Source organism: Nerophis lumbriciformis, linkage group LG29 (genome assembly GCF_033978685.3).
Source record: "Nerophis lumbriciformis linkage group LG29, RoL_Nlum_v2.1, whole genome shotgun sequence".
Taxonomy (NCBI): domain Eukaryota; kingdom Metazoa; phylum Chordata; class Actinopteri; order Syngnathiformes; family Syngnathidae; genus Nerophis; species Nerophis lumbriciformis.
Window position 1 is genome coordinate 2,170,925 of NC_084576.2, and position 18,875 is coordinate 2,189,799.

The window sequence follows — 18,875 nt, forward strand, 5'->3', positions numbered from 1 at the left end:
TGTATCAAAGACCGGTTGTCTTGGAATTTCCTTTAGATCAATTCTAACAAAACAGAAACTTGGATAATTGATAAGATAAGATCCCCCTGATCAAGAACTTGGTGCTCTGGGTGCATCTGTTAAAACCAGCCTGTGGAATAGCGCTTGTGTTTGATCAGTCCATGTCTTTGGAGAGATCGTCTGAGAAAAATGTCTAAAGTGGGAAGATTGTTGATCTGGAAATGGTCAGTCACACGTTCATCTCGTCTTGCATTGAATTCTGTGTTCACTTGTTTCAACAAGTCAATTCTAAAGAGACTTCAGACGGTACAGAATGCGGATGTCAGACTTTGGACCGCTTCACCCAGACCAGCCCACATTGACCCCGTTCTATCCAGTCTTCATTGGCTCCCAGTCAAGTTTCGCATTGAGTTTAGAATTCTAGTCCTGACTTTCCTTGCGTTGCATGGTGGGGCCTCTCAGTATACCGCCGATTTGTTGTGCCCCTACCAGGGTATTCCTGATACCAACGCAGTACCAAAATGTATTATGATACTTTTCAAAATAAAGGGGACTACACAAAATGTCATTTTTTGATTTATTTTAACAGAAAATGCTATGATACATTAAACATGTGTTTCTTATTGCAATCAATTAACAATTTTGGCATTAAATAAAATAGTGAACATACTAGACAACTTCTTTTTTTAGTAGTAAGTAAGCAAACAAAGGTTCTTAATTGAGCTGCTGACGTATGCAGTAACATATTGTGTCATTCATGATTATTATGTCAAAATTATGAGAGAAAAGTGGTAAAAAATGTGTTATTAATCTATTTGTCCATTTACTTACTTTCTGTTTTAATAAGTTATATCTACACTTCTGTTAAAATGCAATAATCAATGATTCTTCTGAATGCAGCTGGGATAGGCTCCAGCCACCCTCACGACCCGAGAGGGACAAGCGGTAGAAAATGGATGGATGGATCTTCTGTTATTTGGATACTTTATATACATTTTGGGTGATACTACAAACGTTGCTATCAATCCAATACCGGTTAGTTACAGGATCATACATTGGTCATAATTAAAGTCCTCATGTGTCCAGGGACGTATTTCTTTAATTTATTATTGATTGATTGAGACCTTTATTAGTAGATTGCACAGTACAGTACATATTCCGTACAATTGACCACTAAATGGTAACACCCGAATAAGTTTTTCAACTTGTTTAAGTCGGGGTCCACGTTAATCAATTCATGGTACAAATATATACTATCAGCATAATACAGTCATCACACAAGTTAATCATCAGAGTATATACATTGAATTATTTACATTATTTACAACTTTTATTAGCAATTAAAAATGACAAACGATTTTGTGATAGTAAAAAATATCTATACAATCATTGTAGTATCGACTATACTGTATATATGGCTCTTGTACTTGGTATCGTTACAGTCGATGTCTGTGTAGATCCACCCATTTGTTTACATTCAGGACCACTAGCTTGCTGTTAGCGGTTAGCTATTATATCCTTCTACGGTGTGTAGTGAAGCATGTTTAGCTATTCCTCGTCCTCCAGTGATAATGTTACTTGTAAGAAACTCACTTTATTTGTCGCCATGGAGGCCAGGATTAGTGATTTAGAAGTAGCTGAAACACTGTCGACTGCGGATGGACGTTAGCCGCGAGCTAGCAATATCATAAAGCACCTCTTGCAGAGCAAGGCTTCAGTTTTCTGGCTTATTTTCATGGAGTTGTTGAGTTTTTACCGTTAGTTTTTAAGCCAGAATGTGTGCATTCGCCCTCTCCACACTGTATCTGCTTGTAAGTTCTCCGTGCGTGCGACTCTGCTCGTTTTACCAGCAATGTCACGACATGATGACGGTGTGCCGTGATATCCGTTAACGAAGAAAAGTACCTGTACTTTTTAGAGCAATATAGTACCGTTTTTAATTCATTAATTCTGCGGTACTTTATTAGTACCGGTATACCGTTCAACCTTCAGGGCACGGTCTTTGGTCTCCAGACCAGGATCTCCTAAATACCCGGGGAGACCAGGCATTCCAAGATACTAGAATGACCTACACCAGTCAGTTAGACTGTGTTGACGCTTATAAAAAAAACATTTAAAGACTTCTTAATTATTGCTTAATTATTAATTATTTTTTGAATCCTTTCATAATTGTTTTAATTTAATTGTTGTTTTAATTAATCCATGCACTTTTTTATCTGTGAAAAGTGCTTTATAAATGAAATGTACTTACTTATTTACCGTAATTTCCGGACTATAAGCCGCTACTTTTTTCCCTCGTTCTGGTCCCTGCGGCTTATACAACGGTGCGGCTTTTCTACGGCTTACGGTAACCAGGGGCGCGCACTACCGAGGATGCGCGAGACCGAGGCAGACATCTGGCGCCAGGTAACGAGAGCAAAACAAAGAGTAGGAGAGCGTCAGCGACAGTTTGCGCAAAGGAAGTGTTCATGCAAACACCTTCAATATGGAAAACAAACGGAGAAGTGCATACGATGATGATGAAGAGGACGGCGTAACGGCTGACGAAGCCGGAGCCGTTGATTCCACTGACGAAGAGGAAGGTTTTGAGAGCGAGAACAAAGGAGAGAGAGTGGCTGACGATGCCATTTTGGACCTGTTCTTCTCCGACACCGACGAAGAGGATTTCGGTGGTTTTAGTACGCAGGAGGAAGACGATGACACTATGTTTAAAGACTGACTTTTCATATACCGGTAGTAGGCTGGTTATTTTGATCACGTAAACGGTCGCGGGACTGCACTTTTACTGCCGTGTTACAGGCGAGCACTTTGTATTACTTTGCACCGTTGTATTATTTGTACTCTGCACGAATGCTCTTCGCCATGTCAAAGATGTGAAAGTTTGATTGAATGATTGAAAGATTTATTGTTAATAAATGGGACGCTTTGCGCTCCCAAACAGTCATCTCTGTCCCGACAATCCCTTCCGTGGTAGCAGGAACCCCTATATACTACGGTAATTACACATCAAAACGCCTGCGGCTGTCGTCCACAGCTCATTTACCACATGGGGTCCCCCAGGGCTCAATCCTTGCCCCAATTTTATTTGCGCTTTACCTTCTCCCCCTTGGTTCTATTTTTAGGAAGTACAGTATTGCATTTCATTTTTATGCCGATGATTGCCAAATTTATTTTCCCATGGCACAAAATAACACGGTTCAACGTCTTATTGACTGCCTGCACGACATCAAAGTCTGGCTTTCAGCTAACTTCCTGAGCCTAAATGAAGATAAAACAGAAGTTATGTTGTTCGGTCCAAGTCGCTCTCCCTCCCCCAACGTTGACCTCGGCACTCTGACCCCGTATCTCAGCGACTCTGTCACAAACCTGGGGGTAAAGTTTGACTCAGATTTTAAATTGGAAAAACAAATCAGCAGCGTCGTTCAAAAAAGCTTTTATCAATTACGCCAAATAGCGAAAGTGAAACCGCTTCTATCAAGACATGATCTTGAGAAATTAATCCACGCTTTTATCTCGACTCGTCTTGATTATTGTAATGCCCTGTATGTTGGCATTAGCCAGGCCTCCCTCGCCCGCCTGCAGCTCGTGCAGAACTCTGCTGCTCGTCTGCTAACACAGACCCGCAGACGTGAGCACATCACCCCTATTTTAGCGTCCCTTCACTGGCTCCCTGTGCGTTACCGAATACATTTTAAACTCCTTTTATTTGTTTTTAAATGTCTAAACAACCTCGCGCCAACCTATCTCTCCGACCTCCTTCAGCCTTACTGCCCCACCCGATCCTTAAGATCAGCCGATCAGCTGCTGTTGACGGTCCCTGACACAAGGCTGAAGCTTAGAGGTGACAGAGCTTTCGCCGTTGCTGCTCCCAAGCTCTGGAACGACCTACCCCTGAGTGTTAGACAAGCCTCCTCTCTTCCTGTTTTTAAATCTCTCTTAAAAACATACTTTTATTCCATGGCTTTTAACACTGAGTGATATCCATCCTGCAATGGCGCCCCATAATACACCTGCTGTGATCCTGTTTTTATGTTTTTATTAATTCTATTTTAATTATTTATTTTTTATCGTGTTCTGTTTGTGTTGTGTTGTGTTTGCTCGGTACTCGTTTTATCTTTTAACCTGCTCATTGTACAGCACTTTGGCTACCCCTGTGGTAAATTTTAAATGTGCTCTATAAATAAAGTTGATTTGATTTGATTTGATTTATAGTCGGGTGCGGCTTATATATGGAGCAATCTGTATTTTCCCCTAAATTTAGCCGGTGCGGCTTATAGTCAGGTGCGCCTTATAGTCCGGAAATTACGGTACTCACTTATGCAGGCTCTGTTTGCACTTACACTTTGGACCACCCCTCATCTAAAAGGTTGATAATGCTTTCTGATGCCTCATTTTTTTTTCCAGTATTATTTCACTGTCAGCTTCACCCACGAAAACCAAAAGGCGCTGGAGTTACGCACAGAAGACGTGAAGGACTGCGATGAATGGGTGGCTGCCATATCACACGCCAGGTAACCAAAGAAGAAACCGAACAGAAAAAGGCACACTGTGTCTGACAAATGTGCAGACGCCGCAATTAGAAGTTGTCGGGCGCCGGGAAAGTATTATTTGACTGATGTGCTCGGTCTACGGAGGAGAGGGGGAGGAGGGGTGTTGCCTTGGTTACGTAACCAAAGTGATGGAGGAAAGTGCTTTGTTCACAAGAAATCCTGATTGCTTTGATTTCTGCCACATGCTGAACACTCGGATGTGAACGCCATTTCTCAAGTGACAACACACTCCCTGTGTGTGTGTGTGTGTGTGTGTGTGTGTGTGTGTGTGTGTGTCTGTGTGCCCGCGTGCATCTGACAGTTACAGAAACTTGGCCACCGAGCACGAGACTCTCATGCAGAAGTATCTTCATCTGCTTCAAATTGTGGAGACGGAGAAAACGGTTGCTAAGCAACTTCGACAACAGATAGAAGACGGGGAGATCGAAATCGAGAGGCTCAAGTCTGAGGTACAAAGATTCCCTGATTCCTTCACTTCCCAAGTGTGACTTTGGTTGAATAATTCCGGGAATGTTCAAAAAGTGTCTGCATAACAAGTAGCTTAGTCTTATTAAAATATGTTGTACCATTATCACGGTGAACGGAGAAATATTGTTCCATTTTCCGGCACATTACTGCAGTTCTCTGGTGTTATATAAAAATACACTATATTGCCAAAAGCATTTGGCCACCCATCCAAATGATGAGAATCAGGTGTCCTAATCACTTGGCCCGGTGTATAAAATCAAGCGCTTAGGCATGGATCAATCAATCAATCAATCTTTATTTATATAGCCCTAAATCACAAGTGTCTCAAAGGGCTGCACAAGCCACAACGACATCCTCGGTACAAAGCCCACATACGGGCAAGGAAAAACTCACCCCAGTGGGACGTCGATGTGAATGACTATGAGAAACCTTGGAGAGGACCGCATATGTGGGTAACCCCCCCCCCTCTAGGGGAGACCGAAAGCAATGGATGTCGAGTGGGTCTGACATAATATTGTGAGAGTCCAGTCCATAGTGGATCCAACATAAGAGTAAGAGTCCAGTCCATAGTGGGGCCAGCAGGACACCATCCCGAGCGGAGACGGGTCAGCAGCGTAGAGATGTTCCCAGCCGATGCACAGGCGAGCGGTCCACCCCGGGTCCTGACTCTGGACAGCCAGCACTTCATCCATGGCCACCGGACCTGTGCCCCCCCCCCCCACAAGGAAAAGGGGAGCAGAGGAGAAAAGAAAAGAAACGGCAGATCAACTGGTCTAACAGGGGGGCTATTTAAAGGCTAGAGTATACAAATGAGTTTTAAGATGGGACTTAAATGCTTCTACTGAGGTAGCATCTCTAATTGTTACCGGGAGGGCATTCCATAGTACTGGAGCCCGAATAGAAAATGCTCTATAGCCCGCAGACTTTTTTTGGGCTCTGGGAATCACTAATAAGCCGGAGTTCTTTGAACGCAGATTTCTTGCCGGGACATATGGTACAATGCAATCGACAAGATAGGACGGAGCTAGACCGTGTAGTATTTTATACGTAAGTAGTAAAACCTTAAAGTCACATCTTAAGTGCACAGGAAGCCAGTGCAGGTGAGCCAGTATAGGCGTAATATGATCAAACTTTCTTGTTCTTGTCAAAAGTCTAGCAGCCGCATTTTGTACCAACTGTAATTTTTTAATGCTAGACATAGGGAGACCCGAAAATAATACGTTACAGTAGTCGAGACGAGACGTAACGAACGCATGAATAATGATCTCAGCGTCGCTAGTGGATAAAATAGAACGAATTTTAGCGATATTACGGAGATGAAAGAAGGCCGTTTTAGTAACACTCTTAATGTGTGACTCAAAGGAGAGAGTTGGGTGGAAGATAATACCCAGATTCTTTACTGATTCGCCTTGTGTAATTGTTTGGTTGTCAAATGTTAAGGTGGTATTATTAAATAAATGTCGGTGTTTAGCAGGACCGATAATCAGCATTTCCGTTTTCTTGGCGTTGAGTTGCAAGAAGTTAGCGGACATCCATTGTTTAATTTCATTAAGACACGCCTCCAGCTGACTACAACCCGGCGTGTTGGTCAGCTTTAGGGGCATGTAGAGTTGGGTGTCATCAGCATAACAATGAAAGCTAACACCGTATTTGCGTATGATGTCGCCTAGCGGCAGCATGTAAATACTAAAGAGTGCAGGGCCAAGAACCGAACCCTGAGGAACTCCGCACGTTACCTTAACATAGTCCGAGGTCACATTATTATGGGAGACGCATTGCATCCTGTCAGTAAGATAAGAGTTAAACCACGACAAAGCTAAGTCTGACATACCAATACGTGTTTTGATACGCTCTAATAAAATATTATGATCGACGGTATCGAAAGCAGCGCTAAGATCAAGAAGCAGCAACATAGATGACGCATCAGAATCCATCGTTAGCAGTAGATCATTAGTCATTTTTGCGAGGGCTGTCTCCGTAGAGTGATTTGCCCTGAAACCGGATTGAAAAGGTTCACAGAGATTGTTAGACACTAAGTGTTCATTTAGCTGCTGTGCGACAATTTTTTCGAGGATTTTCGAAATAAAGGGAAGGTGGGACACCGGTCGGTAGTTTACCATGAGGTCAGGATCAAGGTTAGGTCTTTTGAGCAGAGGATGAATAACCGCTTTCTTGAATGCTAGGGGAACAGTGCCAGAGGAAAGTGATAAGTTTATAATATTTAGCACTGATGGACCTAATAATACAAAAAGCTCCTTGATAAGTTTCCCAGGAAGTGGGTCCAGTAAACATGTTGTTTGTTTTATCCCACTTACACGCTGTAATAGTTCCTCTAATGTTATTTCATCAAAAAGAGAGAGACTATTTTGTATTGCAGTATCCGTCGTAGATACAGTTGTATCTGTGTTCATAGAACCCAGTTGTAGCTGGGATGCATTGTCTTTAATCTCCTTTCTAATGAGTTCAATTTTCTTATTAAAGAAATTCATAAAGTCATCTGCCGAGTGGCTGGAGCTATTGGGAGGAGTCCCTTGTTGGGTTAGCGATGCTACTGTACTAAACAAAAATTTAGGGTCGTTTTTGTTGAGGCGGATGAGATTTAAGTAATATTTAGCTTTAGCTAAGGTAAGCATGCGTTTATACGATATTAAACTATCACTCCATGCTTGATGGAAAACCTCAAGCTTGGAGCATTTGGCCACCCATCCAAATGATGAAAATCAGGTGTCCTAATCACTTGGCCCGGTGTATAAAATCAAGCGCTTAGGCATGGAGACTGTTTCTACAAACATTTGTGAAAGAATGGGCCCCTCTCAGTGATTTCCAGCGTGGAACTGTCATAGGATGCCACCTGTGCAACAAATCCAGTCGTGAAATTTCCTCGCTCCTAAATATTCCAAAGTCAACTTTATTATAAGAAAAGTGAAGAGTTTGGGAACAACAGCATGTCAGCTGTAGGCCACGTAAACTGACAGAGAAGGGTCAGCGGATGCTGAAGCGCATAGTGCAAAGACTTTCTGCACCCAAACTTCATGTGACCTTCCAATTAGCCCACGTACAGTAAACAGAGGGCTTTATGGAATGGGTTTCCGAGCAGCAGTGTCTAAGCCAGGCCTGGGCAATTATTTTGACTCGAGGGCCAAATTTAGAGAGAAAAAATGTGTCTGGGGGCCGGTATATTTATTTTTAGGAACACTAATACAAAACCTCACAATAATGTCTTATTGAATGCTAAAAATGTTAAAAAACGGAATGGAATTTTACATTTTCTACTGAATGAGACACCCAGAATAAAGAATTTGGGATTTACAATATTAACTATGAAGGATAAAACACTGAATATTGACAACATATGAACGTCAAACCCCCTCTCGATCGACATATTTTATAATCAAGCGAAACGCAACAAAAATGCAACAAACAGTGAAATAAGAAGGGTAAGGGTAAAAAAAAAAACACCTACGATCTGATATATCTGATATATCACTAAGCTTTAGAACTTTGCTGTAAAAATCTCCTTCCGCGTCTGTCCCCGACACCCGCATTTCAGGCTGGCCGCTCTGGAAACACTCTGTGGAAACGCTCCCCACCCACACTGCCTGGTGCCTCGTCTGACCTGCTGTGACTTAGATTACCATAGTAGCTAATTAGATTATCATAGTAACTAGTATATCATGCAAAAGCGCAGATTCCAACCATTGAAATACTTTGTATAGTTCAAGACTTACGGTCATTTGAAAACATCACTGCACATCATAATGGCAGCTACAGTTTCCATCTTAAAGGTCTAAAAAAATTATTTGGGAATGTCCGGTGGGCCAGATTGAAAACCCTAACCCTTAGATTGGTAGACAACTGATGTTTGTAAGCACCCCACCTGATTGCCTTCTCAACGGGGGGTGCTTACAAACATCAGTTGTCTACCAATCTAAGGTAATACGCAAGGACATTAACACATCCGACACATATGTAGGATTAACCGAGGGAGAATTCAAAACCAGATGGAACAATCACAAGGCTTCTTTCAGGAACAAAAACCTGCGAAATACCACAGAACTCAGCAAACACATTTGGGACCTCAAAGACAATAATGTTGAATATTCAATAACATGGCAAATTCTTGCATCCAGCACACCTTACAATAGTGGTAATAAAAGATGCAACCTATGCTTGAAAGAGAAACTGTTTATTATTTACCGTCCAGACCTGTCATCCCTCAACAAGCGCAGCGAAATTGTAACAACATGCCGCCATAGACGGAAACACCTCCTAGGTAACACATGAGCCAATCACCACGCCCCTAGGCCAGCCTGTACCCACCCACTCTGTGCCCTATATAAACCATGGTATGCGAATGCTCCCATTAAAATCTCCTGACGATTGAGGGTACCCCCCCTCATGAAACAGGCCTGTAGAGATGAAATAGTCTTGTGATTTTTTTCCCACACATACATATATTGCGCTCTACTACGGTATCGAGCACTATTTTTTTGGATAACCTTATTAAGACATATATATATATATATATATATATATATATATATATATATATATATATATATATATATATATATATATATATATAATTTAAAAAATACTTGAATTTCAGTGAATTACAGCTATATATATGTATATATAGCTGTAATTCACTGAAATTCAATTTTTTATTTTATATATATATATATATATATATAAAAATACATATATATATATATATATATATATATATATATATATATATATATATATATATATATATATATATATATAAGAAATACTGGAACTTCAGTGAATTACAGCTATATATATATATATATATATATATATATATATGTAAATATATATATATATATATATATATATATATATATATATATATATATATATATATATATATATATATATATATATATATATATATATATATATATATATCCCTAATTTTGAGGTCTCAAGGTTGGCAAGTATGTCCTAGCATGCTTGTCAGGATCATACTTGCCACCCTCCCGAATTTTCCGGGAGACTCCCGAAATTCAGCGCCTCTCCCGAAAACCTCCCGGGGCATATATTCTCCCGAAAATCTCCCGATTTTCAGCCGGAGCTGGAGGCCACGCCCCCTCCAGCTCCATGCGGACCTGAGTGAGGACAGCCTTTTTTCATGACGGGAGGACAACAGGGTGACAAGAACTAAATCATCCAGACTAAAGATAAATTGCACTATTATGTTTATCTTACCTAAAAATAAATATATATATTAATTTAAGAAAAAAAAATGTTTTTACTATATTTAGCTAAAAACATCAAAATTAATTATATTTTTATTTGTATTTTTTCTGACTCCTTATTACACTCAGCCATAGAATTATACATTAAAATAAACATATTTGAAATAATTAATTTTAAATGATCATAATCATTCATTTAAAATTACCATATTTAATTATTAAAATAATTGCTTGTTTATCAACAACTTTAACATTTTATTCATTACATTTTGAAGCTCTCAGAAGCCAAGTTATGTTATACCCCTTAATATTTATTTATGCAAGTTTGAAGTATCAATTATCTAAACACAGTTTTGTTTGCATATTTTCAGGATGTAGATATATATATATATATATATATATATATATATATATATATATATATATATATATATATACGGTATATATAATGAAATACTTGACTTGGTGAATTCTAGCTGTCAATATACTCCTCCCCTCTTAACCACGCCCCCAACCACGCCCCCCCCCCAACCCCCCCAACCCCACCCCCACACCTCCCGAAATTGGAGGTCTCAAGGTTGGCAAGTATGGTCAGGATACAGTACAGGTAAAAGCCAGTAAATTAGAATATTTTGAAAAACTTGATTTATTTCAGTAATTGCATTCAAAAGGTGTAACTTGTACATTATATTTATTCATTGCACACAGACTGATGCATTCAAATGTTTATTTCATTTAATTTTGATGATTTGAAGTGGCAACAAATGAAAATCCAAAATTCCGTGTGTCACAAAATTAGAATATTACTTAAGGCTAATACAAAAAAGGGATTTTTAGAAATGTTGGCCAACTGAAAAGTATGAAAATGAAAAATATGAGCATGTACAATACTCAATACTTGGTTGGAGCTCCTTTTGCCTCAATTACTGCGTTAATGCGGCATGGCATGGAGTCGATGAGTTTCTGGCACTGCTCAGGTGTTATGAGAGCCCAGGTTGCTCTGATAGTGGCCTTCAACTCTTCTGCGTTTTTGGGTCTGGCATTCTGCATCTTCCTTTTCACAATACCCCACAGATTTTCTATGGGGCTAAGGTCAGGGGAGTTGGCGGGCCAATTTAGAACAGAAATACCATGGTCCGTAAACCAGGCACGGGTAGATTTTGCGCTGTGTGCAGGCGCCAAGTCCTGTTGGAACTCGAAATCTCCATCTCCATAGAGCAGGTCAGCAGCAGGAAGCATGAAGTGCTCTAAAACTTGCTGGTAGACGGCTGCGTTGACCCTGGATCTCAGGAAACAGAGTGGACCGACACCAGCAGATGACATGGCACCCCAAACCATCACTGATGGTGGAAACTTTATGCTAGACTTCAGGCAACGTGGATCCTGTGCCTCCAGACTCTGGGACCTCGATTTCCAAAGGAAATGCAAAATTTGCATGGTTGGGTGATGATTTGGGGTGCCATGTCATCTGCTGGTGTCGGTCCACTCTGTTTCCTGAAATCCAGGGTCAACGCAGCCGTCTACCAGCAAGTTTTAGAGCACTTCATGCTTCCTGCTGCTGACCTGCTCTATGGAGATGGAGATTTCAAGTTCCAACAGGACTTGGCGCCTGCACACAGCGCAAAATCTACCCGTGCCTGGTTTACGGACCATGGTATTTCTGTTCTAAATTGGCCCGCCAACTCCCCTGACCTTAGCCCCATAGAAAATCTGTGGGGTATTGTGAAAAGGAAGATGCAGAATGCCAGACCCAAAAACGCAGAAGAGTTGAAGGCCACTATCAGAGCAACCTGGGCTCTCATAACACCTGAGCAGTGCCAGAAACTCATCGACTCCATGCCACGCCGCATTAACGCAGTAATTGAGGCAAAAGGAGCTCCAACCAAGTATTGAGTATTGTACATGCTCATATTTTTCATTTTCATACTTTTCAGTTGGCCAACATTTCTAAAAATCCCTTTTTTGTATTAGCCTTAAGTAATATTCTAATTTTGTGACACACGGAATTTTGGATTTTCATTTGTTGCCACTTCAAATCATCAAAATTAAATGAAATAAACATTTGAATGCATCAGTCTGTGTGCAATGAATAAATATAATGTACAAGTTACACCTTTTGAATGCAATTACTGAAATAAATCAAGTTTTTCAAAATATTCTAATTTACTGGCTTTTACCTGTATATCCATCCATCCATTTCCTACCGCTTGCCCCGTGGCGGATGGACTGTCAAAAACAGGACAATTAGACAAATTATCTATTCACTAATATCTTATGAATACTTAAGAGGCTGGTGAAAACAAATTATGTTTTGGTGTCTGCTGGTGTTTTGTTTATGGACTGAAGCATTAAGGAGTGGGACTATGCAAGTCTAGCTGCAGTGTGCTCAAACAACCACCAGGTAGCCTTTGTGAGCAGATAATACTGTCTGACTTCACTAATGCTGTGTGTGATATATCTATCTACCTATGTCAGGGATTCTCAAAGTGTGGTAGTGGTCTACGGGCTCCATCTAGTGGTACGCCAGAATCACTTTATTAAAGTACAGTGTTTTATTTTCCTATTTTCAGACACAGTGTTACTGTTCAAACTGTGTGTAATGTTACAGAGGCCAAAAATAAGAAATAAATATTTGTTAAATAAAACCTGCCTCAATTTGAATGACTATTGAAGCCTACTATGGTACTGTATTTTTATGTTGGTTATTATGGTGGTACTTGGAGAACCAGGTGTTTTCTGATGTGCTACTTAGACTTAGACTTAGACTTAGACAAACTTTAATGATCCAAAAGGGAAATTGTTCCACACAGTAGCTCAGTTACAATGATGGAAAGTGTAAGGATGGAAAGGACAATGCAGGTATAAATAGACTAAATATAGCAATATAAAATATAACATATATACGTAATATTTACATAATATATGTACAGTATATTATATATACTGATATATTATATTATATTATGTCTATATCATATATACAATATATAACAATTATATATATGATATAGACATGATATAATATAATATATCAAATATTTCAAGTATAATATACTTGGTGAAAAAAGTTGAAGAACCTCTGTCCTATGCGAAAAAAAACTTCTCGGAATATGCATTTTCTTGTGTCTGGAGCGCGCACCGTCAGTCAGTGCCAGTCTCTCCCATAAGTGCTAAAAAACAAAAACAAACACGGGACTGCTTCTAAAATGCCCATAAAAAGTGGTTCATGTCTGATGCTTGTTTGAAAACATTGCAAACCACCACCAGGTAGAAGGCGCGTGATGACGTCAATGTGCAGCAAATGAGTGTCTGCATGATGAAAACCGCGCAATACACGCAAAAACGTAATTTAAATAAGGCGGTTATCTATTGCACACGCAGTCTTAGTAGATCGTAACAGTTTGTAACAGTACATGCATTTTGATGGTAATATAGTATATCTTAGTACAACCCGCGGCTCTAGAGCCGCATGCAGCTCTTTAGCGCCGCCCTAGTGGCTCTCTGGAGCTTTTTAAAAAATGTATGAAAAATGGAAAAAGATGAGGGGGAAAAAAAATTTTTGTTTGTTTTAATATGTTTTCTGTAGGAGGACAAACATGACACAAACCTTCCTAATTGTTATAAAGCACACTGTCAGCTTCACTGATTCCAGTATTTGGCGAGCGCCTGTTTTGTCCTACTCATTTTGGCGGTCCTTGAACTTACCTTCGTTTGTTTACATGTATAACTTTCTCCGACGTTCTAGGACGTGTTTTATGCCACTTCTTTTTCTGTCTCATTTTGTCCACCAAACGTTTAAGGTTGTGCGTGAATGCACAAAGGTGAGTTTTGTTGATGTTATTGACTTGTGTGGACTGCTAATCGGGCATATTTGGTCACTGCATGACTGCAAGCTAATCGATGCTAACATGCTATTTAGTAGTGATGGGTTGATGAGGCGTCATGAAGCGTTTCGACACATTGCAAAACTGTATTGATACTGTGTCGATACTGTGTCACTAAATACTGACATCTGCTGGACATTAAAAATCCCTACAGGCAACCTATGGACCGACTCAACTGACACTGATTTGATGCCCTAGTACAGGGGTCACCAACCTTTTTGAAACCAAAAACTACTTCTTGGGTACTGATTAATGCGAAGGGCTACCAGTTTGATACACACTTAAATAAATAAATATATTGTCATTTGTAAGTTAAACGTAAGTGTGATTTAAACAAGAATAGCTTAATAAATACATTTATATATATATAAAAAAATGGGTATTTGGGTCTGTCATTCCGTCGTACATTTTTTTTTCCTTTGACGGAAGGTTTTTTGTAGAGAATAAATTATGAAAAAAACACTAATCGAACGGTTTAAAAGAGGAGAAAACACGAAAAAAATAAAAATAAAATTTTGAAACATAGTTTATCTTCAATTTCGACTCTTTAAAATTCAAAATTCAACCGACAAAAAGAAGAGAAAAACTAGCTAATTTGAATCTTTTTGAAAAAATAAAAAAAAACAATTTATGGAACATCATTAGTAATTTTTCCTGATTAAGATACATTTTAGAATTTTGATGACATGTTTTAAATTGGTTAAAATCCAATCTGCACTTTGTTAGAATATTTAACAAATTGGACCAAGCTATATTTCTAACAAAGACAAATCAGTATTTCTTCCAGATTTTCCAGAAGAAAAATTTTAAAAGAAATTCAAAATACTTTGAAATAAGATTTAAATTTGATTCTACAGATTTTCTAGATTTGCCAGAATAATTGTTTTGAATTTTAATCATAGTAAGTTTGAAGAAATATTTCACAAATATTCTTTGTCCAAAAAAACAGAAGCTAAAATATTTATTATTCTTTACAATAAAAATTTTTTTTTTTACTTGAACATTGATTTAAAATGTCAGGAAAGAAGAGGAAGACATTTAAAAGGTAAAAAGGTATATTTGTTTCAAAATCCTAAAATCATTTTTAAGGTTGTATTTTTTCTCTAAAATTGTATTTCTAAAAGTAATAAGAAGCAAAGTAAAAAAATAAATGAATTTATTTAAACAAGTGAAGACCAATCCATCCATCCATTTTCTACCGCTTATTCCAAGTGAAGACCAAGTCTTTAAAATATTTTCGTGGATTTTCAAATTCTATTTGAGTTTTGTCTCTTTTAGAATTAAAAATGTCGAGCAAAGCGAGACCAGCTTGCTAGTAAATAAATACAATTTAAAAAATAGAGGCAGCTCACTGGTAAGTGTTGCTATTTGAGCTATTTTTAGAACAGGCAAGCGGGCAACTCATCTGGTCCTTACGGGCTACCTGGTGCCCGCGGGCACCGCGTTGGTGACCCCTGCCCTAGTATATACAATAATTCAATTAAATAAAAATATATTTTTATCTTTTTTAGATACAGTCAATAAATAATGTGAACATGTATCATAACATGGAAATCTAAGAGAACGTGTTGTGGATGATTGTGGACTGGGAATTTTTTTTATTTCATTTTTTTACACATTTTTATTAAAAAATAAATAAATAAAAGTTTTTCCGACGTATTACATTTTAGACGATTTCTCTTCTTAGTTATTATTTCTCCGGCTGTAGAGAAGACACGCTCACAGGGCACAGAGTGCGACACTGTGTCACAGTGCGACACAGTTCGCGTATCGGTCACGTGACCAAAACAGCTCATGATCGGTCACGTGACTTTCTAAAAGCGGTACGCGCACCGACACAGGGTTTTGCTCTATGAGCTCGACGCATGCGCCGATGCATCGGTGTTGCCGGACCCATCACTACTCATGACACACTATCTGTATTTAATATGGCTTTTAATTTTTTTGCGGCTCCAGACAGATTTGTTTTTGTATTTTTGGTCCAATATGGCTCTTTCAACATTTTGGTTTGTCGACCCCTGTCTTAGTAAATAAGGTCCTATGTTAAGTAATTGAAAAGTGTATGTGGGCTTTGTACCGAGGATGTCGTTGTGGCTTGTGCAGCCCTTTGAGACACTTGTGATTTAGGGCTATATAAATAAAGATTGATTGATTGATTGATTGAAAAGTCTGTTCTGATGATATCCCTTTAAGCAGCATGTCACAGGGGGCGCTGTGCTCAAGGCAGGGGCTCGCCACTCTGCACAATGCCTCCTGACTGAGCTGCCATTCTTCACATCAAATAGTCATTTTGCTTTCATGTGCAAATGTGATGCCCGTGAAACAGAATTAGTGGCGGGGAATATGCATGTTTTTTTGTGTTTTTTTTACATTGCATCTCTTTTATGAGACGCAATGACAATTAGCTGCACTCGCCGGCTACAAAGCTTCAAACATCTTTGTGTGTGGTTCGGCCATTTGTCACCACACAAAGTGGCTGGGCTACATTTAAATGACCGGCGTAAATAAATTATGGATGGAGAGCCGCAAGTGTTCTGTTGACTCAAGTCATTGTGAGAAGTGTGGAACAGCCAACTATTGGTCCTTCTCCGTGGCAGATCTCTGGGCTGCTCAAAGATAACGAGAAGATCCACGCCAGTCCTGCAGCGGCCCCGACTGATGACGACTCTGAAATCAAGAAGATCAAAAAGGTTAAAAAATCACGCTCCTTCTTTATGCATTTCAACAAAAATAACACGTGTGGGGTTTTTTTTAAAGGTCCAGAGCTTCCTGCGAGGCTGGATCTGCAGGAGGAAGTGGAAGACCATCATCCAGGATTACATCCGCTCACCGCACGCCGAGAGCATGAGGAAGAGGAACCAGGTAGTGTTCAGCATGTTGGATTCGGAGGCCGAATACGTGCAGCAGCTGCACATCCTGGTCAACAACTTTCTGAGGCCGCTCCGCATGGCTGCCAGCTCCAAGAAGCCGCCCATCACCCATGACGACGTCAGCAGTATATTCCTGAACAGGTTGGAATATTTGCTGGAATGTCATTCCAATGGTGGCTCAACATTTTTGTCCATAATTGTGCTTTCATCACAAAAGTATTAGGACACTTGTTGACATAACCTTGACTGCAATTGCATGCATCCAACTCTGTGTGATCCATTTTTTAAAACAAATCTAACTGTATTATACAGCAGGGGTTCTTAACCTTTTTTCCCCCACTAAGGGCCCCGCTCAAATATTAACACTGAGTTAGTCATTTTACTCTTAATTTTAATCTTATTCAATAGTTATTATATCTAACCTACTTACACTTTAAAATCTTAATAAATGATATGAAAGTATGTGTTAATCCCAAAGATTATTATTTATTTAACACAAAAATGTATTACATAACAAGGGACTCATAAATAAATGACGAAAAATACATTTACATACAATTGCACTGTGCTAAAATAAATAAAATAATCAATAGTACAAATATGATACAATACAATAATACAAAAAAAAATCTTAATTAAACTTTTAATAAAATTAACGTGTAAATGAAAATACAGCTTTATCACTTTAGTCATACTTTTTGTGCTTGAGTAACTTTTTTATGACTTCTTCTGTTTGTCATTACTGCCACAAGTGCTGTAATTACAATTGAGTACCACTGCGGCCCATACAGACCACAGTAGAGAAAGAGACATTTTTTGTCGGCCATCTAGGGGGCGCATGCGGTTTAGAAACACTGCTATACAGTATTCTGTAGCATCCTTTGAAGACCCTTGCTTAAGGGGATTCAACAGCAGGTCTATGGGTTAGTAACATAGTCACTTTAGTAATCATTTTTGTGCTTGAAAAACTTTTTTAGGACTTTAGCTACAGACTTCTTCTGTTTGTCACTACTGCCACAAGTGGTGTAAGAGTGTATTACAATTGAGTACTGCTGCAGCCCATACGGACCACAGTTGAGAAAGAGACTGTTATACAGCATTCTGTGAGGCGACGCTCAGTGTGGCATCCTTTGAAGACCCTTGCTTAAAGGCCTACTGAAACCCACTACTACCGACCACGCAGTCTGGTAGTTTATATATCAATGATGAAATCTTAACATTGCAACACAGCTTACTAAAGTGCAATTTTAAATTTCGCGCGAAATATCCTGCTGAAAACGTCTCGGTATGATGACATCAGCGCGTGACGTCACGGATTGTGGAGGACATTTTGGGACAGCATGGTGGCCAGCTATTAAGTCTTCTGTTTTCATCGCAAAATTCCACAGTAATTCACCAACACATCTGTGTTGGTGAATCTTTTGCAATTTGTTCAATGAACAATGGAGACAGCAAAGAAGAAAGCTGTAGGTGGGAAGCGGTGTATTGCGGCCGACTGCAGCAACACAAACACAGCCGGTGTTTCATTGTTTAAATTCCCGGAAGATGACAGTCAAGCTTTACCATTGGCCTGTGGAGAACTGGGACAACAGAAACTCTTACCAGGAGGACTTTGAGTTGGATATGCAGACACGGTACCGTGAGTACGCATGCAGCTGCGGCTTCCAAACATTTGATCGCTTGCCCGTACGTGCGTGCCGCTATGTGCATGTCACGTACGTAACTTTGGGGACTTTGGGGAAATATATGTGCTGTATGAACTTTGGGGAGGTGAACGGTACTTTGGGCTGTGGGATTGAGTGTGTTGTGCAGGTGTTTGAGTTGTTTTGGCGGGTTATATGGACGGGGGGGGGGGGGGGTGTTTGTTATGCGGGATTA

At 39.5% G+C, this 18,875-nt stretch overlaps 1 protein-coding gene across 3 annotated transcripts in view; it reads left to right on the plus strand.

Moving 5' to 3' along the window:
* rasgrf1 (Ras protein specific guanine nucleotide releasing factor 1) overlaps positions 1 to 18,875 on the plus strand; it is a 146,843-nt gene that overhangs the window by 44,554 nt on the left and 83,414 nt on the right. For all 3 annotated transcript variants that reach the window (XM_061925231.2, XM_061925232.2, XM_061925233.2), the window contains exons 2-5: positions 4,405 to 4,511; positions 4,852 to 4,999; positions 16,725 to 16,817; positions 16,885 to 17,138. In XM_061925231.2, coding sequence (XP_061781215.1) covers positions 4,405 to 4,511; positions 4,852 to 4,999; positions 16,725 to 16,817; positions 16,885 to 17,138 — 602 coding nt within the window. The remainder of the gene's footprint in view (positions 1 to 4,404; positions 4,512 to 4,851; positions 5,000 to 16,724; positions 16,818 to 16,884; positions 17,139 to 18,875) is intronic.